At 38.5% G+C, this 14,204-nt stretch overlaps 1 protein-coding gene across 1 annotated transcript in view; it reads right to left on the reverse strand.

Moving 5' to 3' along the window:
• Positions 1-46: 46 nt before the first annotated feature.
• The window catches only part of CFAP99 (cilia and flagella associated protein 99), a gene marked incomplete at both ends in the record, with an annotated part of 61,246 nt that continues 47,088 nt past the window's right edge, over positions 47-14,204 (reverse strand). Inside the window, 4 exons of the mRNA XM_082315914.1 lie at positions 47-175; positions 2,048-2,206; positions 4,426-4,588; positions 12,985-13,190. Coding sequence (XP_082172040.1) covers positions 47-175; positions 2,048-2,206; positions 4,426-4,588; positions 12,985-13,190 — 657 coding nt within the window. The remainder of the gene's footprint in view (positions 176-2,047; positions 2,207-4,425; positions 4,589-12,984; positions 13,191-14,204) is intronic.

Below are 14,204 nucleotides of genomic sequence, written 5' to 3' on the forward strand. Positions count from 1 at the left end.
TTTCTGTGTACCACATTGCTGGAACAGGAATACTAGAGAAGGTGCTCTAGTGGCCAGGGGCAGAGTGGTTCTGGATGGGATCAGCTGCCTCCAACATCAAGTCATCCACATTGGTCAGGAGGAATGTGGTATTTTTAATGTTATTCTGCATATTCTGTTGCAAGACCTGCCACCACTGAAAAATCAATAGGCTATATTGATATAAAAATATCAATATAGAAATATATTGACATTTTTCCCAAAAGACTCACATTCTTTTACATTCCTCAAAACGTTGATTCTGAAGATGAGATGACTTTATGCATCAGATCTTAAAGTAGCAATACGGCTATTTGTGACTTCTGAAGTAAAAATTCCGCAGCTGGATTATTGAGATTCCTCTATTCCTCAGTCCTTTCATTTGAGAGCAGGGAAAACATGGAGAAGGAAATAGTTATGAATCAGCTTGATTGCAATTCAGTAAGGATTTTGAAAACTGGGTCCAACATCACAGGGGAAGGGGCAGAAGCATGCAGTATGATGGGGTTTTGAAATTTCCATATTACCTACCTAAATACACCTGCCTATCTATTTGCTTAATGATGATTTTATATTCTTCTTAAATTCTCAAAACACAAGACACATCAAAAAGTTTAAGAGGAACTATTCAGCTATGCAAGATCCCAGACCATGACTGTCGGCCCTGTTAATTGCTAGCTTCTGGAAAAACGAGGTGTTACAGTCACCACTTGGCTTTGTTGTTCTGAAATACAATGCAACAGAATGCTGAACAACCACAAAGGAAGATAAACTCCCTGCCACCAAGGGTTTGACATTTTAAGCTATTACAATCCCCTACTAGACACAGTGTCATAGTTCCCTCTTCTCTGTTGTTCCACTATCATTCCTTCTTTTCACTCTCCCATGTTCCTTAACTCTTCCTACTGAGCATGAGTCCTACATTACTTTCGTGGACTACCGTAGCATTTACTTTGAATGAAAAATAAAGCACATTTTATCAGCTTGTGGAAGTGATCTTCACAGCTAGGTGGCAACAAAAGAATTCCATTAAGCTTCCTTCTGTAAAAAGTGAGAAATTTAATGTTGTAAGAGCATTAAAAGCAGCTGCCTGACTCTAATGTCAGCGACAGTCTCCTTCAATTTAAATATTTGCAATAGCCGTAATTAAACACTTAGTAACTGGCATCGAGTTAAAATAGAAATACATTACATAGTCTTAACTGCTGTGCAGATTTTAATTCAGATTTATATCCTCCTTGGCTTTGTGCCTAGAATAAGTCTTGTGATTTAAAGGCTGTTTTACACAGTATAGAAATTGTCATAGAGGGCAAATTATCTTCTAGGTGAGTAACAGAATTTTGACTTTTTCTGGAAGCAGCTCCCTAAAGAGATCAAGCAATGTTATGTTCTCCTTCCACTGATTGAAGACCGAAGAGATTCACATCTGCGAATAGAGGAATGGTCTATCTGGGTCACTGAATCTAGACTCTGGCTCCTGGAAGCTATCAGATCTTCTAAACCTTCTAAACAGTTCTTCCCTCCCTCATCTTCTAAAACCAGTGTTGAAACTGGTGATCCTCTTGCACACAGTTACTGTCATGTAAGAAGATGTGTTAGGAACTTGGGCTGACCATGCCTTCTGAAAAGATGCATATGTGAACAAATGTTCCTTGGTTTTTGCCCTCGTTTTTATTCTTTTGGAAGATGAGCACAGCAAACCATGGCATAGCATACAATGATAACAGAAATACAGATCTCAACACTCTTGCCCAGATATTTTCCGTTCTGCTGTAGCAGCTCTGATGGTAAGGTTTTGGTTTCTAAAAACTTTTGATTCTAACAGAAAAAAATGTATCATTATAGCTTAAAAATGAAATTCTATTACAAAAAAATTAACACATTTTTATTCTGTTGTGCCTGTATGACCCAAATTTTTCTAATTACTCTGTAAAGGTGAAACATAGATTAAAATTCAACCTTGTAGTAAATGGGCATGCTGGGAGATTTCCAGCAGGCCTGAATTTGTTCCAAATGTATTTTAGTTTACTTCAGAGCGCAATATACAGACTGTGGCTCCACTTCTTGCTGCCTCGTAGGCAGCCATTTTCTGAGCTGCTTCTCTGGCCATGAAGCCATGTTGAAGGATCCTGAACTGTCGTTCCCGACTCTCTTCCAGTTCTTTCCAATGGTTCCATTGCGAAGAATCCTGCAGAAAAGACACACAGATGATCAGACTGCAGAAACTATAGTGGTTCTCTTTAGAGGGTACACTGAACTTGTATTTGATAGTCTGGCTGGCTGGCAACACAGTTTATCTGCTACCATGACTGGGAAACTTGTCAACATCAAACTGGGCATGATGAATAGAAAGGTAACTTGAGTGGGTTGCCCAGTTTAAGATGAATTAAACACAGCTGCACCACTCCACAAAATGTTAAATCAAGATAAAACTACATCTGGATGGTTTACTCCAATGCTGCTACCTTATGTGCTTTCCTTGCCAACAGTTTATTCTTGAAGCCATAAATGAACAGTTGCACAAATCCTGTCAGACTCTACTGGTTCGCTGATTCAGAAGCTGGGTTCACAAGGGAGCGTTCCCAAAAAAGCTCAGAACAAACAGAAAACTGCTACTTTTTCTTCTGATTCTTTGCTTAAAATGGTAGAAAAATACTTTTTTTTTCATTAATGGTACTTTTTCTTATGGTTTGTTTTCCAAATTGCAATATAAATTCTGTTTTATTAAGAATGTAATGGTCATTTATAAACAAATATTACCTTGACTTATATCAGCACAAACCCCCTGGGCCTAAAGGGCCATCACAAACGTAACTGAAGCCACAATCTGGACTTGGAACTTTAATAGAAGGGGTTACCTGTTGCGTTATAACTAAGGGAGGAATTTTTTCCTATAGTCACACTAACACCACTTTCAGCAATATGCAGTTCAGCTAGAATAAAGATGCTGCTGAGCATATCTGACCAGAATTGAGCCACTTCCCTGTAGTAACATTTGGATAGGGTCATGCAGAGCTGAACAGCACTGATGGAAGATAGACCAAAACAGCTAAATAATTTATAGTAACCTTGAATTTTTTCCATTGTTTTTTCTTTTTTTTTACAGATGTCTTAACATCTGAGCAGAACATAAACAAAAGCACTGTGACAGCTGAAGAGACTCGCTGTGTAAAGCTAAGCTCAAGAAAAAGACAAAATCTAACACCAACTTTCAAACCCTGGCTTTTTTGTTCATTCATATGACAGCAGAGCACTCATACAGACCCACATCAGGTAGTCAAAAGTTCGAGCTGTGAATTTATAATTTCTCTTTGTTTTTTTAAAAAAAGTCTCACATTTGTAATTATATGGCTGCTTTCCTTTGAAGTCTGCATTTATTGGTTCTACTTTACTCCGGACTCGATTCAGCAAAGTGTTTAAGCATGTGTTCAAAACCTCAGTTCAGAAAGCCATCCCAATTTAGGAAATGCTTTCTTCAAATAGGTCTTCAATGCTTTCTTTTCTAGAAAGGAGAGACCTAGTTGTCTATATAAGCACCTACATGTTTTGCTTGCCTGAAATGGGGATTCTGAAGGCAGCAAACATTGATACTCTGAAAGATTGCGCTAAAATACAATTTTCCTCTTCATTGAATTCAGCTTCATCTAACTTTCTCACTACTAACTAACTACTCAAATAGGTAAAGAGTTATTATTTTAACGGATTGGGAGATTTAGTTCTAATTTTACACTGGGCTAGTGCAGCTTTTAAAGTGATCCCATCATGACTGTTCACTGCACTGTTCCATATGCTGTGGTACATGTACTGTTACTGCTATATGAACCACTTCTAAATGTTAGGCATGCATGAGGCAAGGCAGAGGCGGCAGCAGCAGGAGCAGCAGTTCCTCACCGCTTATCTTTAGACACTCGCCAAGGAAACACAACCAGTGTGAACCAGCATAGAGCCTACAGGGCTATTGGGGCTTCCATCCGATGTTGTGGGACCAGGCTGAGGAAAGACGCGGTAAAAATACAGGAATGATAAACTGGAACATGCCTTGGGTGAGAGAGGGGGTGAGCATCCCGGTTTGGTGCAATGGGATGTGTGTGATAGGAAGCTGAGAAAGGCAGGAGTTAGGGACAGAGGGTAAGATGCTGTTTTGATGGGGTGAGAGTGTGTGGTAACGAGTGGGAAGCTGAGTGTCGTACAGATGAGCACTGCTCTGTGGCAGCAGAATGTGTGACAAGAAGGTGAGGTCAAGGCCATGGTTTGGAGAAATGGTGCCTGTGCAGGAAGCAGGGATTGCTATGGCCAGTCATGTATGGCACCATCTGCCTCTGCCCCCCCGCCAGTGCTGGCAGTTGAGCAAAGGTCTGTGAACAGCAGGTCTGCTGCAGAGCTTTTCTCCTTATGTAACTCCCAGACCTTCCTCGATGCCATGCTGGTTTTCTGGGGGGTAATCTTTAAGAGTCCTGCTTGCTTTTTACGCTCCATTGTTTTTTCTACAATCTTTTTCTGCAGGTTTAAAATGCGTTCATCTTTCATAGGCCTGTCACCAGACTGGGACTTTCTTTTCTTTTCTTCTTGCCTGCAAAATCAAAAAGAAGCAATAAGAAGGTAAAATAATATCAACCCACAGAATAAATCCACCTGAGCATATATTATCTTGATAATAATGAATTTTCTCTTGCTTCTGGGAACCAGCTAGACTCAAAACAGGTTTAAATCATATCGCTTGATAAATGTGCTATTCACAACTTTCTTCTTGTTATTTACAGAACAGCATTACTAAAAAACATAGAATAATTTCTTCCCACAGGATGCCATGATGACAATATCTGAAGTATTTCAAGCCTGACATGACATTCTTTAGAAAAACCATGTGCAAAACCTGGGATAATACTGCAGCTTTTTGCTTGTGAGAACTATGGAGTTTTCCTTATATGATCATTAGTATGCATCTCGATTGCTGTATTCCTTGGGAAATGAAAGATATTCTTTTCTGTGTAATCTCAATGCCCAGATTCAGAATCTATGGGATGGTGATGTATTAATTAAGGTTAGTGGGTCTAGGTGAGCATAAACTGATAGCACCGTGTGCAGCATAAAAGGTATAAGAGAGAGGTTATCGGAGAGTCTTCCTTTTTTTTCCTTCTACTGTAACTACTTTTCTGTCCTCTGGAGTTTACATTTTTTATCTGGTTTTGCTTACTTTCACCCAACTGGCACAATTTACTCACAACTTCTTCATGTAGGTTACACCACCTTGCATCGTGATTCACTTAACATCCAACTTGCTCTTTTATTCAACATTGCCCTTGAGTTTGGTTCAGTATGATCAAACTGTAGTATTAATATTAGGTCATGAGCACCTGTGATTCTCTGGCCAAATTCAGAGCTAAAGTAAATGTCAGATCTACCAAAGAATATACATAATTATATAATATATAACCAGGTTAGATCCGATGCCTTCTCTCAGCTGGCAAGGATAGTTTTGTAGAAGGTCCTTTTATATTGCAGTAGTACAACATCACAATTGCTTTTATTGGAAACCAGATTAAGACTCCAAATGACCAGGAGCAGAGTGCACTGGGGCATTTTTCAGCCGATCCTGTAACTGTTATTCTGTCAGTGGCAGGACCAATTTCACAGACGGGTTGCCCCTTGGAAATGTTTTACAACAGAACTCTTCCCTTATCTCTTCGGTCTTACACCATAGTGTTTTCAGGAGAAGGCACACTCTTTTCAAGGAGCTGGAGGAAGGGGAAGAAGGAAGAACTTCCTTCTGATGCCAAAATCACCAATTTGCCTTAAAAAGTGTCTGTATCAAGATTCCAGGGATCCAAACGCTTCTTTCATCTTGGGAGAGATGGCTTTTGTCTGCCTTGTTAGCTTCATCTTTGCTGATAGAAAACTCCCCGTAATAGCAGGTATTCTTCAGAGCAGCCATTCTGGACTACAGTTCCCAAAATCCTCAGGAACTGGATGAAAGGGAGATTTGGCCTGTGTTACGTTCTGAAATGTGACTGTGAACTCTAAATAAGGGGCACAGTTTAGCTTGGCTTCTCATTTCCAGTTGCTTTTCTGAGACACTTCCTGAACCTCTCTGCTGTGTGTCATGGTTAGGATAACACTTCCTTATCCTCTTTAATACTGTGACACTCTGCTACGCTGAGATTAATTTTTAACACTATTCTGTAAATCTAAAAATTACGTACTATCATTTAATCTAATTGAGAACATGGGTTACATCTATTTGCATTGTAACAAGGCATTGCATTCCAAGGGATGTAGGAGAATATAACAATAAGGTTTTATGTAAACACTTGATGATTAAATATTGTCAGTGGGAATAAGCAACAAAACCTTTCATTACATGCAAATCCAGATTCTTGTAAATAGAATTACAGGAAATACAGCAAGAGGTTTAACATCATGAAGCAGCAGCAGCTGCTTCTGAATTAACATTGTAAATAGTTGCTTATCCTCACGCTAATATTCAGTCCTCTTCTACATGAAGTCATGTGCCAGTCATCTACACTATTCCAAAAAGCTGCCGATCCCAGAGATTTTCAGATGCCACCATAACATGAAATGAGGTTCATTCTTCTCATAACATGTTATGCCATCATAACAGAAACTCAAAAAGGGGAAGGAATGAAAAAAATAAATTTTAAAATTCTGTTTTTCTGTGATGGTCAGTTGAGAACTTTCAGGACTCAAGACAGAAAGAGCTGATACGCTCTCTGTCACCCCATGTCAGATATATCCTAAGGAAGTAAGGTAACAGCCAGTCAGAATGGAGTAGTACATAGTTAGAAAAATCCTCTCCAGATTCAATAGAAAATTACATGATAATTTATGAAAAAAATATGCAGAAACCTTTTTAATTTTACTTCTAAGTTTATTTACTAGCTACTGGTATTGAATGAGCACCTTGAATGAAAACCAATCTTTAAGAATCATACTAGGTCCTGAAATGTAATGTCAAATCTTTGGTCAAAAAGAGAATTTGTTAATTTTCTTTTCTTTTGGTCTCAGGCAAGAGCCTTCCATCCCTTTGTGAGTCTGCCATACTTTAAAATATATTTCCCTACCGAAGACTTTGAAAAAATTTGTAGTATTTTTGAAGTCCTTATGTATTTGAAATGGTTTAACAAACTCTAGTTTTTGCTTAGTGACCTTGTCGGAAAGTACCTTTTAGTGTTAAGGAATGAGATGAGATTCTTGAATGTGCTTATGGAAGCTTGTGGTGGTGTGGGGTGTACGTATAAACTACTCAAAGAAGGAACAGTGAGGGATTAATGAAAGATTCAACAGAATATGGATATAAAAGAAAACAGTGAAAATTTCTTTATCTACCGCTGATTTTGTTCTCTATTCACTTTCTGTGTGAGCTATGTGTACAGTCAACAGCAGAAAGATTGTGGCTCACTATGATGAAGTACAGAACAATTTCATCAGTGATGGGTAAAATGTGTTTTTCTACTTAAAATAATATTCCAGGCATCGTAAACCGCAGTCGTCATCCCATATTTGTTGTCTCAATGATTGCCTTAGTGAATATAATGAATTTTAAAAATATGTAAGTATTTTTTTACTTCGCATTTTACAAACTCGTCATGGAGTTTGGCAGTCCAGTGTCTTATTATTTACATATCCCTTGTAATTATTTAACTATCTGCCCTGCAGTTTTAGCACCTGGCCAAATGGACTCTAGGTCCAGTAGGTCATCTGGCCTATAACTGGAGAAGCAGCAATTTAGCATTAAAGGTTTTCCGGTAGGAAGCGAAAACACTTGGAACAGTTGGATTAGGTCTTCTCAGCTGTGTTTAAAAAATGGGGAATCTGAAGATTTGCAGAGAGGATCCCTCCTGAAAACCACGTTTTGCTCTTCATTTACATTTTCAAACTCCACCTGTGCATCAAAAATATAAGGAGATAAATGTATGACAGCTCTCAACTGACTCAATACTTGTAAGAGATGGAGTAAAAATGGCTACTTGACCATTCTAGGCACCAAAATATCAACTTAAGCAGCTAGGACTGTATTTATAAGCTTTCCATACAAAATGGACTCTTGCACAATAAACACAAATATATTTTTAAAAGCAGAAGTACGATTGCCTTATAGTGAAATAAACAATTTTTTTTTAATTTCCTCATACTCTCAGTCTCAGTCACTAGGGCTGTCTGTCCTTCACAGTACCCTGCCTTTTTTCTGTCCTGCACTATATAATTCTTAGTTATTGCAGTGAGGAAAATGAATGTATCTAACTGTTAAGGGAGTAATTATTTTGACATTTAAGAACACTACACTACTAGATTGATTATTATTTTGTACTAACGTGAGGGATTTAAGCACTCAAAATCTGACTCCATTCCAAAACAATTTACTTATTAAGCATCTAATTTTAGGTGTGGAAGTGATTGTTATTCATAACGGGGTTTTCCTCATTTGAAATAAAGATGATGAAGTTGTATAATCAAAGTTCATTCACAGAATGGTTGATGTTGGAAGGGACCTCTGGAGGTCATCTTGTCCACCCCCACCTGCTCAGGCAGAGTCACCTAGGCCCAGTTGCCCACGACTGTGTCCAGATGGCTTTCGAATATTTCCAAGGATGGAGACTCCACAGCCTCTCTGGGCAACCTGTGCCAGTGCTTGGTCACACTCACAGTAAAAAAGTGTTTCTTGATGTTCAGAGGGAACCTCCTGTGTTTCCTCTTGTACCTCTTGTCCCCTCATTGGTCACCACTGAGAAGAGCCTGTCTCTGTCTTCTTTACAGCCTCTCTTCACATATTTAAATTTCTGATCCATCATTGCTGATAAATTTCCTCCTTCCGTTTCAATGCTAGTGAAGAACTCATTACCAGCCATAGGGACTGAGAAACTAAATCTTACTTCCTTATTGCAAACACATACAGAACTCTAAGTGTTTATGAAATTTGTGAAATTAATGAAATCACAAATATTATGAAGTACCAAAGACCCTTATATTGCTAATTATTCATTTTTTTTTCATTATTCTAGGCTATGTTTTTGAAGATCTGAAGCAACAGCCACACATAGGGATAGCGTGGCACATGTTCCCCTGTTACATCTTTCCACCTCCATGTGCTGTCTGCCCGTTCCCTCAGTTGTGGGCTGCATCACAGGGTTGTGCTGCCAGGGTGTCTGTCTTACAGGTTTTTGAGGATGGGGCTCCTCACCCAGAAGGCCTTTGACTCCCTAAGTCAGACCTGGACACTCCAGGGAATGCTTGCTTTAGGGAGCTTGTTCTGCTTGGAAAGCACCATCACAGTCATCCTTCCATAACCCTCCCTTCTGCTTGTTCTCCTCTCCTTCCTCGTAACCAGCCATCCCCCTTGTCCTCCTGCCATGGCTGTCCTCACACTATTCCCACCCCTCCCCAGTTCAGGCCAAGAGAGAGGTGTTACCCTGGTGTGCAGTCAGTGCCCCTTGTCAAGGAGGGGTTTGAGCATTGGCAGTGGCAGGAAGAGAAAAGAGTGCTTTGCCACCCTGGCAAACACACCATCGTTCGTAATCCAGCACCGAGACCCCAGCGTGCTACACCACTACCACAGCGCGAGGTGGGGATGTGCTAAACTTTTGTGTTGGTGGCAGTCTGTGCATCTTGTTCCTCCTAACAATTTTCTGATTTGCCTTCCTCATATACAAGGAAGTCAAGGAGGATTAGTGTCAGTTCAGAGCATCGCCCTGGAAGAGCAGCTGCTGCCTTCATCTGGATGTTGCCCTGACTGGGAGAGGGGAGGGGGCTCGGGCAGCAGGCACCATCCTGTCACTTGAAAATGAGCAGGAAAACAAGGCAGGAACATGAGCAAAACCAGAAATAAGGCTGGCTTCTCTGTACCTTACATATGTGGCAGTGGCTGGTGGGGACATGGATGTGCTAATTTATGAGAGACAAGTAAAAGGGTAGTGTGGTGTTCACTGGACGGGCTTGCAGAGGAGCAAGGAATTGAGCATGTGAACTTTTGTGAGATAACTTTCCTCTGGACAGCTTTACACCGCATGAATGGTGACAACATGCAGTCCCAAGACCAGACTAAATCCAAGCCAAAGTAAACCCCCCCTAAACCACAGATAATGTGGATGGAGGGAGCCTCAGCACCAAAAGGTTTGATCTGTTGCTTGATTCTTAGTGCATTAAATTACTTGGAGTGATAGATGTAGCCTCACTGGAATGAAAGGGAATTGTACCTGAAGTATACAGGCACATAACTTTAGTACATTAGCATGTGTTCAAACACTCATAAATCTTTTGGTGCTCATGTTCGAAAGCCGAGAACTCCAATGTTTGCCGTCTTCATATGCCACTGCTGATTTTCAAACTGTGTGTAGTTCTAGCAATTAAAGGGACGTCCTGTGTATATACTGAATTGATTCTTAAGTGTTCAACAAGCACTCACAAAGCCACTGCTGTGATGGATGTCACGGCTTACAGTCTATTAAAGGCTGATGTTTCTGTAATTTTTCATGTTCTATTTCCTATTTTGTTTAATATAGCTCATTATATGCTTGCTCAATGTGCTTCTTTTGTGTTGATGTATGTCTGTTTGTAAATGATATTGAAAGGAACCTGCTTGGTAGGGACCCAATTAAACTCCAGCTGACACTAACTAAAGCACATTTGTTTAGCAAAGCTTGGCTGCCATACTTCAGCTGATTAGCAGTAGTAGCCGTCAACATAATAAAATTTAAGATACAACATGTAATTTTATATTGATGCAAAAGGCTATTTTATGAAGACTATTGGTAAGACTTGCTATTCTATCCCTATAATTATGAATTAATTCTGTAAACATAAAGATTTGCTTTTTATATCTCCTGTGCAGCATATCAGTAATACAACCCAAGCAATTAATCACTCACATTGACCTGACAGATATTTCAGGATTCAAGATTTGTAAATCAGGTTTAACACACAAAGCCTGTAGTTTGTTTAGAGAGAAATAAAAGCTGCAGCAAAGCGTCTAGCATTTGTAATCAGACCAGTATGCCATACTTCTATATTAACGGAAATAACACCATAGATTTGCATTCTAGATGAAAATGCATTAAATACACTCCCAAAGAACAACATTTCTGGTATACTTTGATGATGCCTCTTATAATAGATGCTTCTAAGTTACATACATAGATTGCCTGGGAGCCATGAAAGGAAATGTCTTGTAACATCTATAATGAAACTTTATATTTTCTTTATTTGGAGAGCAAACAGGGCTCCATTAAAATTACTGTATTACTTATCATGAGTCTGACTAGAAGCTTGCAAATTAAGTGTTTAATTTCATTTGGATTCTACCATCTTTGGCATGCTGGTCTGTTCTAACAACATTTCAAATGTCAGGACAAAAAGTGAATCAAAGTTAGCTTCTCATTCAAGCATAGCTTATTTCAGGATCAGAACAGTTTTAGGTCTGAATGAAGCCAAACAGTCTATTTTAAAGAAACCCAGCACTGTATAAAATTCGCAGACTGCACATCTAGCATAACAAGTGATTCTTTAAGTAGTTACTAGTGAAACAGGTTTTATGTAGTATACAAGTTCTTAATGCCTTGTTTGCATCTCTAGTGGAAAGCGGCGGCTTGAGTTGCTCCCATGGGCTTTCACAACAGTGGATGTTTAGCAATGAGAGTCTATTTCCAGCTCCACCTCCATTTCAGGTTCTTTAGTCTTAAAATCTTTTCTCGATATATGCCATAGAAGAGAGGGTCAGTGATCTATGCAGTCAATCCACTGCAGCTGCAGTTATTGATTCATTAAATTCATTAAACTATCTTCTTAAGTACTAACATAGTGAAACCCCAGTCTTTGGAGATTAACTATCATCAACAAACCAAATTAGACCTGGGACTAGTAAAAACTAGTTAAATGAATACATCAATACTGCCTTCTGTAATTGAGATTTAGAACTGGATAATAAATTAATAACAGGAATTTAACTCTAAGAAGCCACCTTTGGTATGTCAGCAACAAACACAAATCTAACATATGTCTAAAGACGTGTTTTTAGCCTGATAGAGTAGGTCTTCAGAATGTCAGCCTGTTTGCGAAATAAGTATGGCAAGACAAGGACTAACCTCTCAAACTCACAAAAGGAAAAGGTGAAAGACAACTTGCAGGAAAACAATGGAAAATAGTCAAGATGCAGTAAAAATGGCATAAGATCAAGAGGTGTGCCATATTTTACACTTTTACACAGGCTTGCTGCCTGCTCAGCTTTATTTGTAAATAGCTTTAACTTAGATTTTAAAGTCTTTGTGGAAGGGACCTGCCTTCTGCATATGTGAAGCATCTGTGATGGTTATGGATCCTTTATGACAATGAATAATAAATACGATAATGAATAATAAATATGAATAATGAATACAAAATTTGATCAGAGAGCCTGTAAGCAAAGATTTTTCTCTTTGATCTACTGCTCTAAGATATTTAATTTATAACTTATTATTGTTATCAGAAAATCTCCTTCCTAAAATATTTTTAACTTCTGAAATAAGGCCTGCCTTTTCACATAACAAATGAAGTTCAAGGAAGCAAACTAGAGCCCTAACGGATTGGCGTAGATGAAAATGAGAAACCACTTTGAGTAGCAAGCTAGAACGATTCTAATAAAATCCAGTTAGTTCTGATTAGCTGAAAAGGAACAGAAGAAAGGCAGAACTTCTTTCTCAATATATAATATTGGCTCTGAATCCTGGGGCAATACTGTCAACACGAGCCTGCAGAGTGTCTTCAACTATAAATTCAAAATGATGAAAAAGATTTGTTAAATCTCATGCAAATTATTTTCAATAAAAAGGAAATTCTAGCCCCAGTGTAATCCTTGACAAAAGTCATACTGATATATAAAAGGGCAGTATTTTGCTCTCTACTTGTTTTTCTCCTCAAGGGGCTAGCAAAATATTAACAAAGTTGCAATGTCTTAAATGTCACATGCTGTTTTATACTGACTTTAAAGCAGCTGCTCGTCCAAGTTCTGCTCTGAACAGGGAAATCTGGTCCAGTTTGTCTAGAAGAAGTTGTTCCTTAGCTTGTTTTTCATGAATTATCTGGTCTCTCTTCTCTTCCTCTGCTGCCTTCTGTGCTTCTCTGAGTAGAGCAAGGCGTTCACGTAGTTCCACTATTGACATTTCACAAATTAAACCATGGCCACCAGTCTAGAGAACATGAAATATAGGTTTAAATAACACTGTAAATACCAAGGGGAGAGTAAATGAGTAAAACCAGAATATTTTGATTGTGTTCCAAATCATGCTGAATATATTTTGATTTCAAGAAAGATAGGGTTGGCCCTAACCTAACTGTTATTTACAAGCTCTTTTTAAGGTGTAGAGCTTACCTTTCGTATGCGTAAAAACACAAGGCTCATAAAACATTTCATGAAAAAGCATTGAAAGATACAGTAGATTAGTCATAAATACAATGTATTTACTGTCCAAAAAAATTTTAGTTGACATCTTTTAGTTTTAATAAGACTTTTGCAGTTTTTAAATGTGTAAACTAGCATATTTTTTAGTTTGTAAAACCAGAACAGACTTTACACTAAAAAATATGCATTTTTTGGTATTTATCTGTTTCCAAATTATGGATTTGATCTATGATAGCATCTACTATTTTTATCTGAAAAGAGTAGGACTAAACAATGCTTTGTACCCAGGAAATTCAGATCTTAATAGCCAAAGTTAAAATATTGAAACCTGAATGTTTAATGAAGGTTTTTTAAAATCCACTTTGCAATGAGAGTGATAATGAGCCTGATTCGGAGATGTAATGAGCAACTTCTGCACCTTAGTTCGCATACAAACATCATTTCTAAACAGATTTGTGAACACTCGAAGTTTTCAGCCCTTGCTCTTACATATACTCTTCCTTTCCCTATGTCTACACATATATACATCTGCATATATGGCAAACTTGCATAAACCCACACAAATACTGAGCTTCTGTGTAGCTTACTTGGCAAACTGTAATCCATTTCACACCAGCTAATATTCTTCTGTGTATCTTAACACAGTTTTGGTATATGTCTTTGGTATGTATCTTGTACCATGGCATGTTATCATAGAATATATGGGTGCAGGAAGTCAAGGTGCTAACCTGACTCTTGCTATACAGTTGTATAACACAAAGAGCGAAACACTGGTTAGGATTTTAATTGCAAAGACCTTGCT

The sequence above is a fragment of the Platalea leucorodia genome (assembly GCF_965183815.1).
Source record: "Platalea leucorodia genome assembly, chromosome: 6".
Classification (NCBI taxonomy): domain Eukaryota; kingdom Metazoa; phylum Chordata; class Aves; order Pelecaniformes; family Threskiornithidae; genus Platalea; species Platalea leucorodia.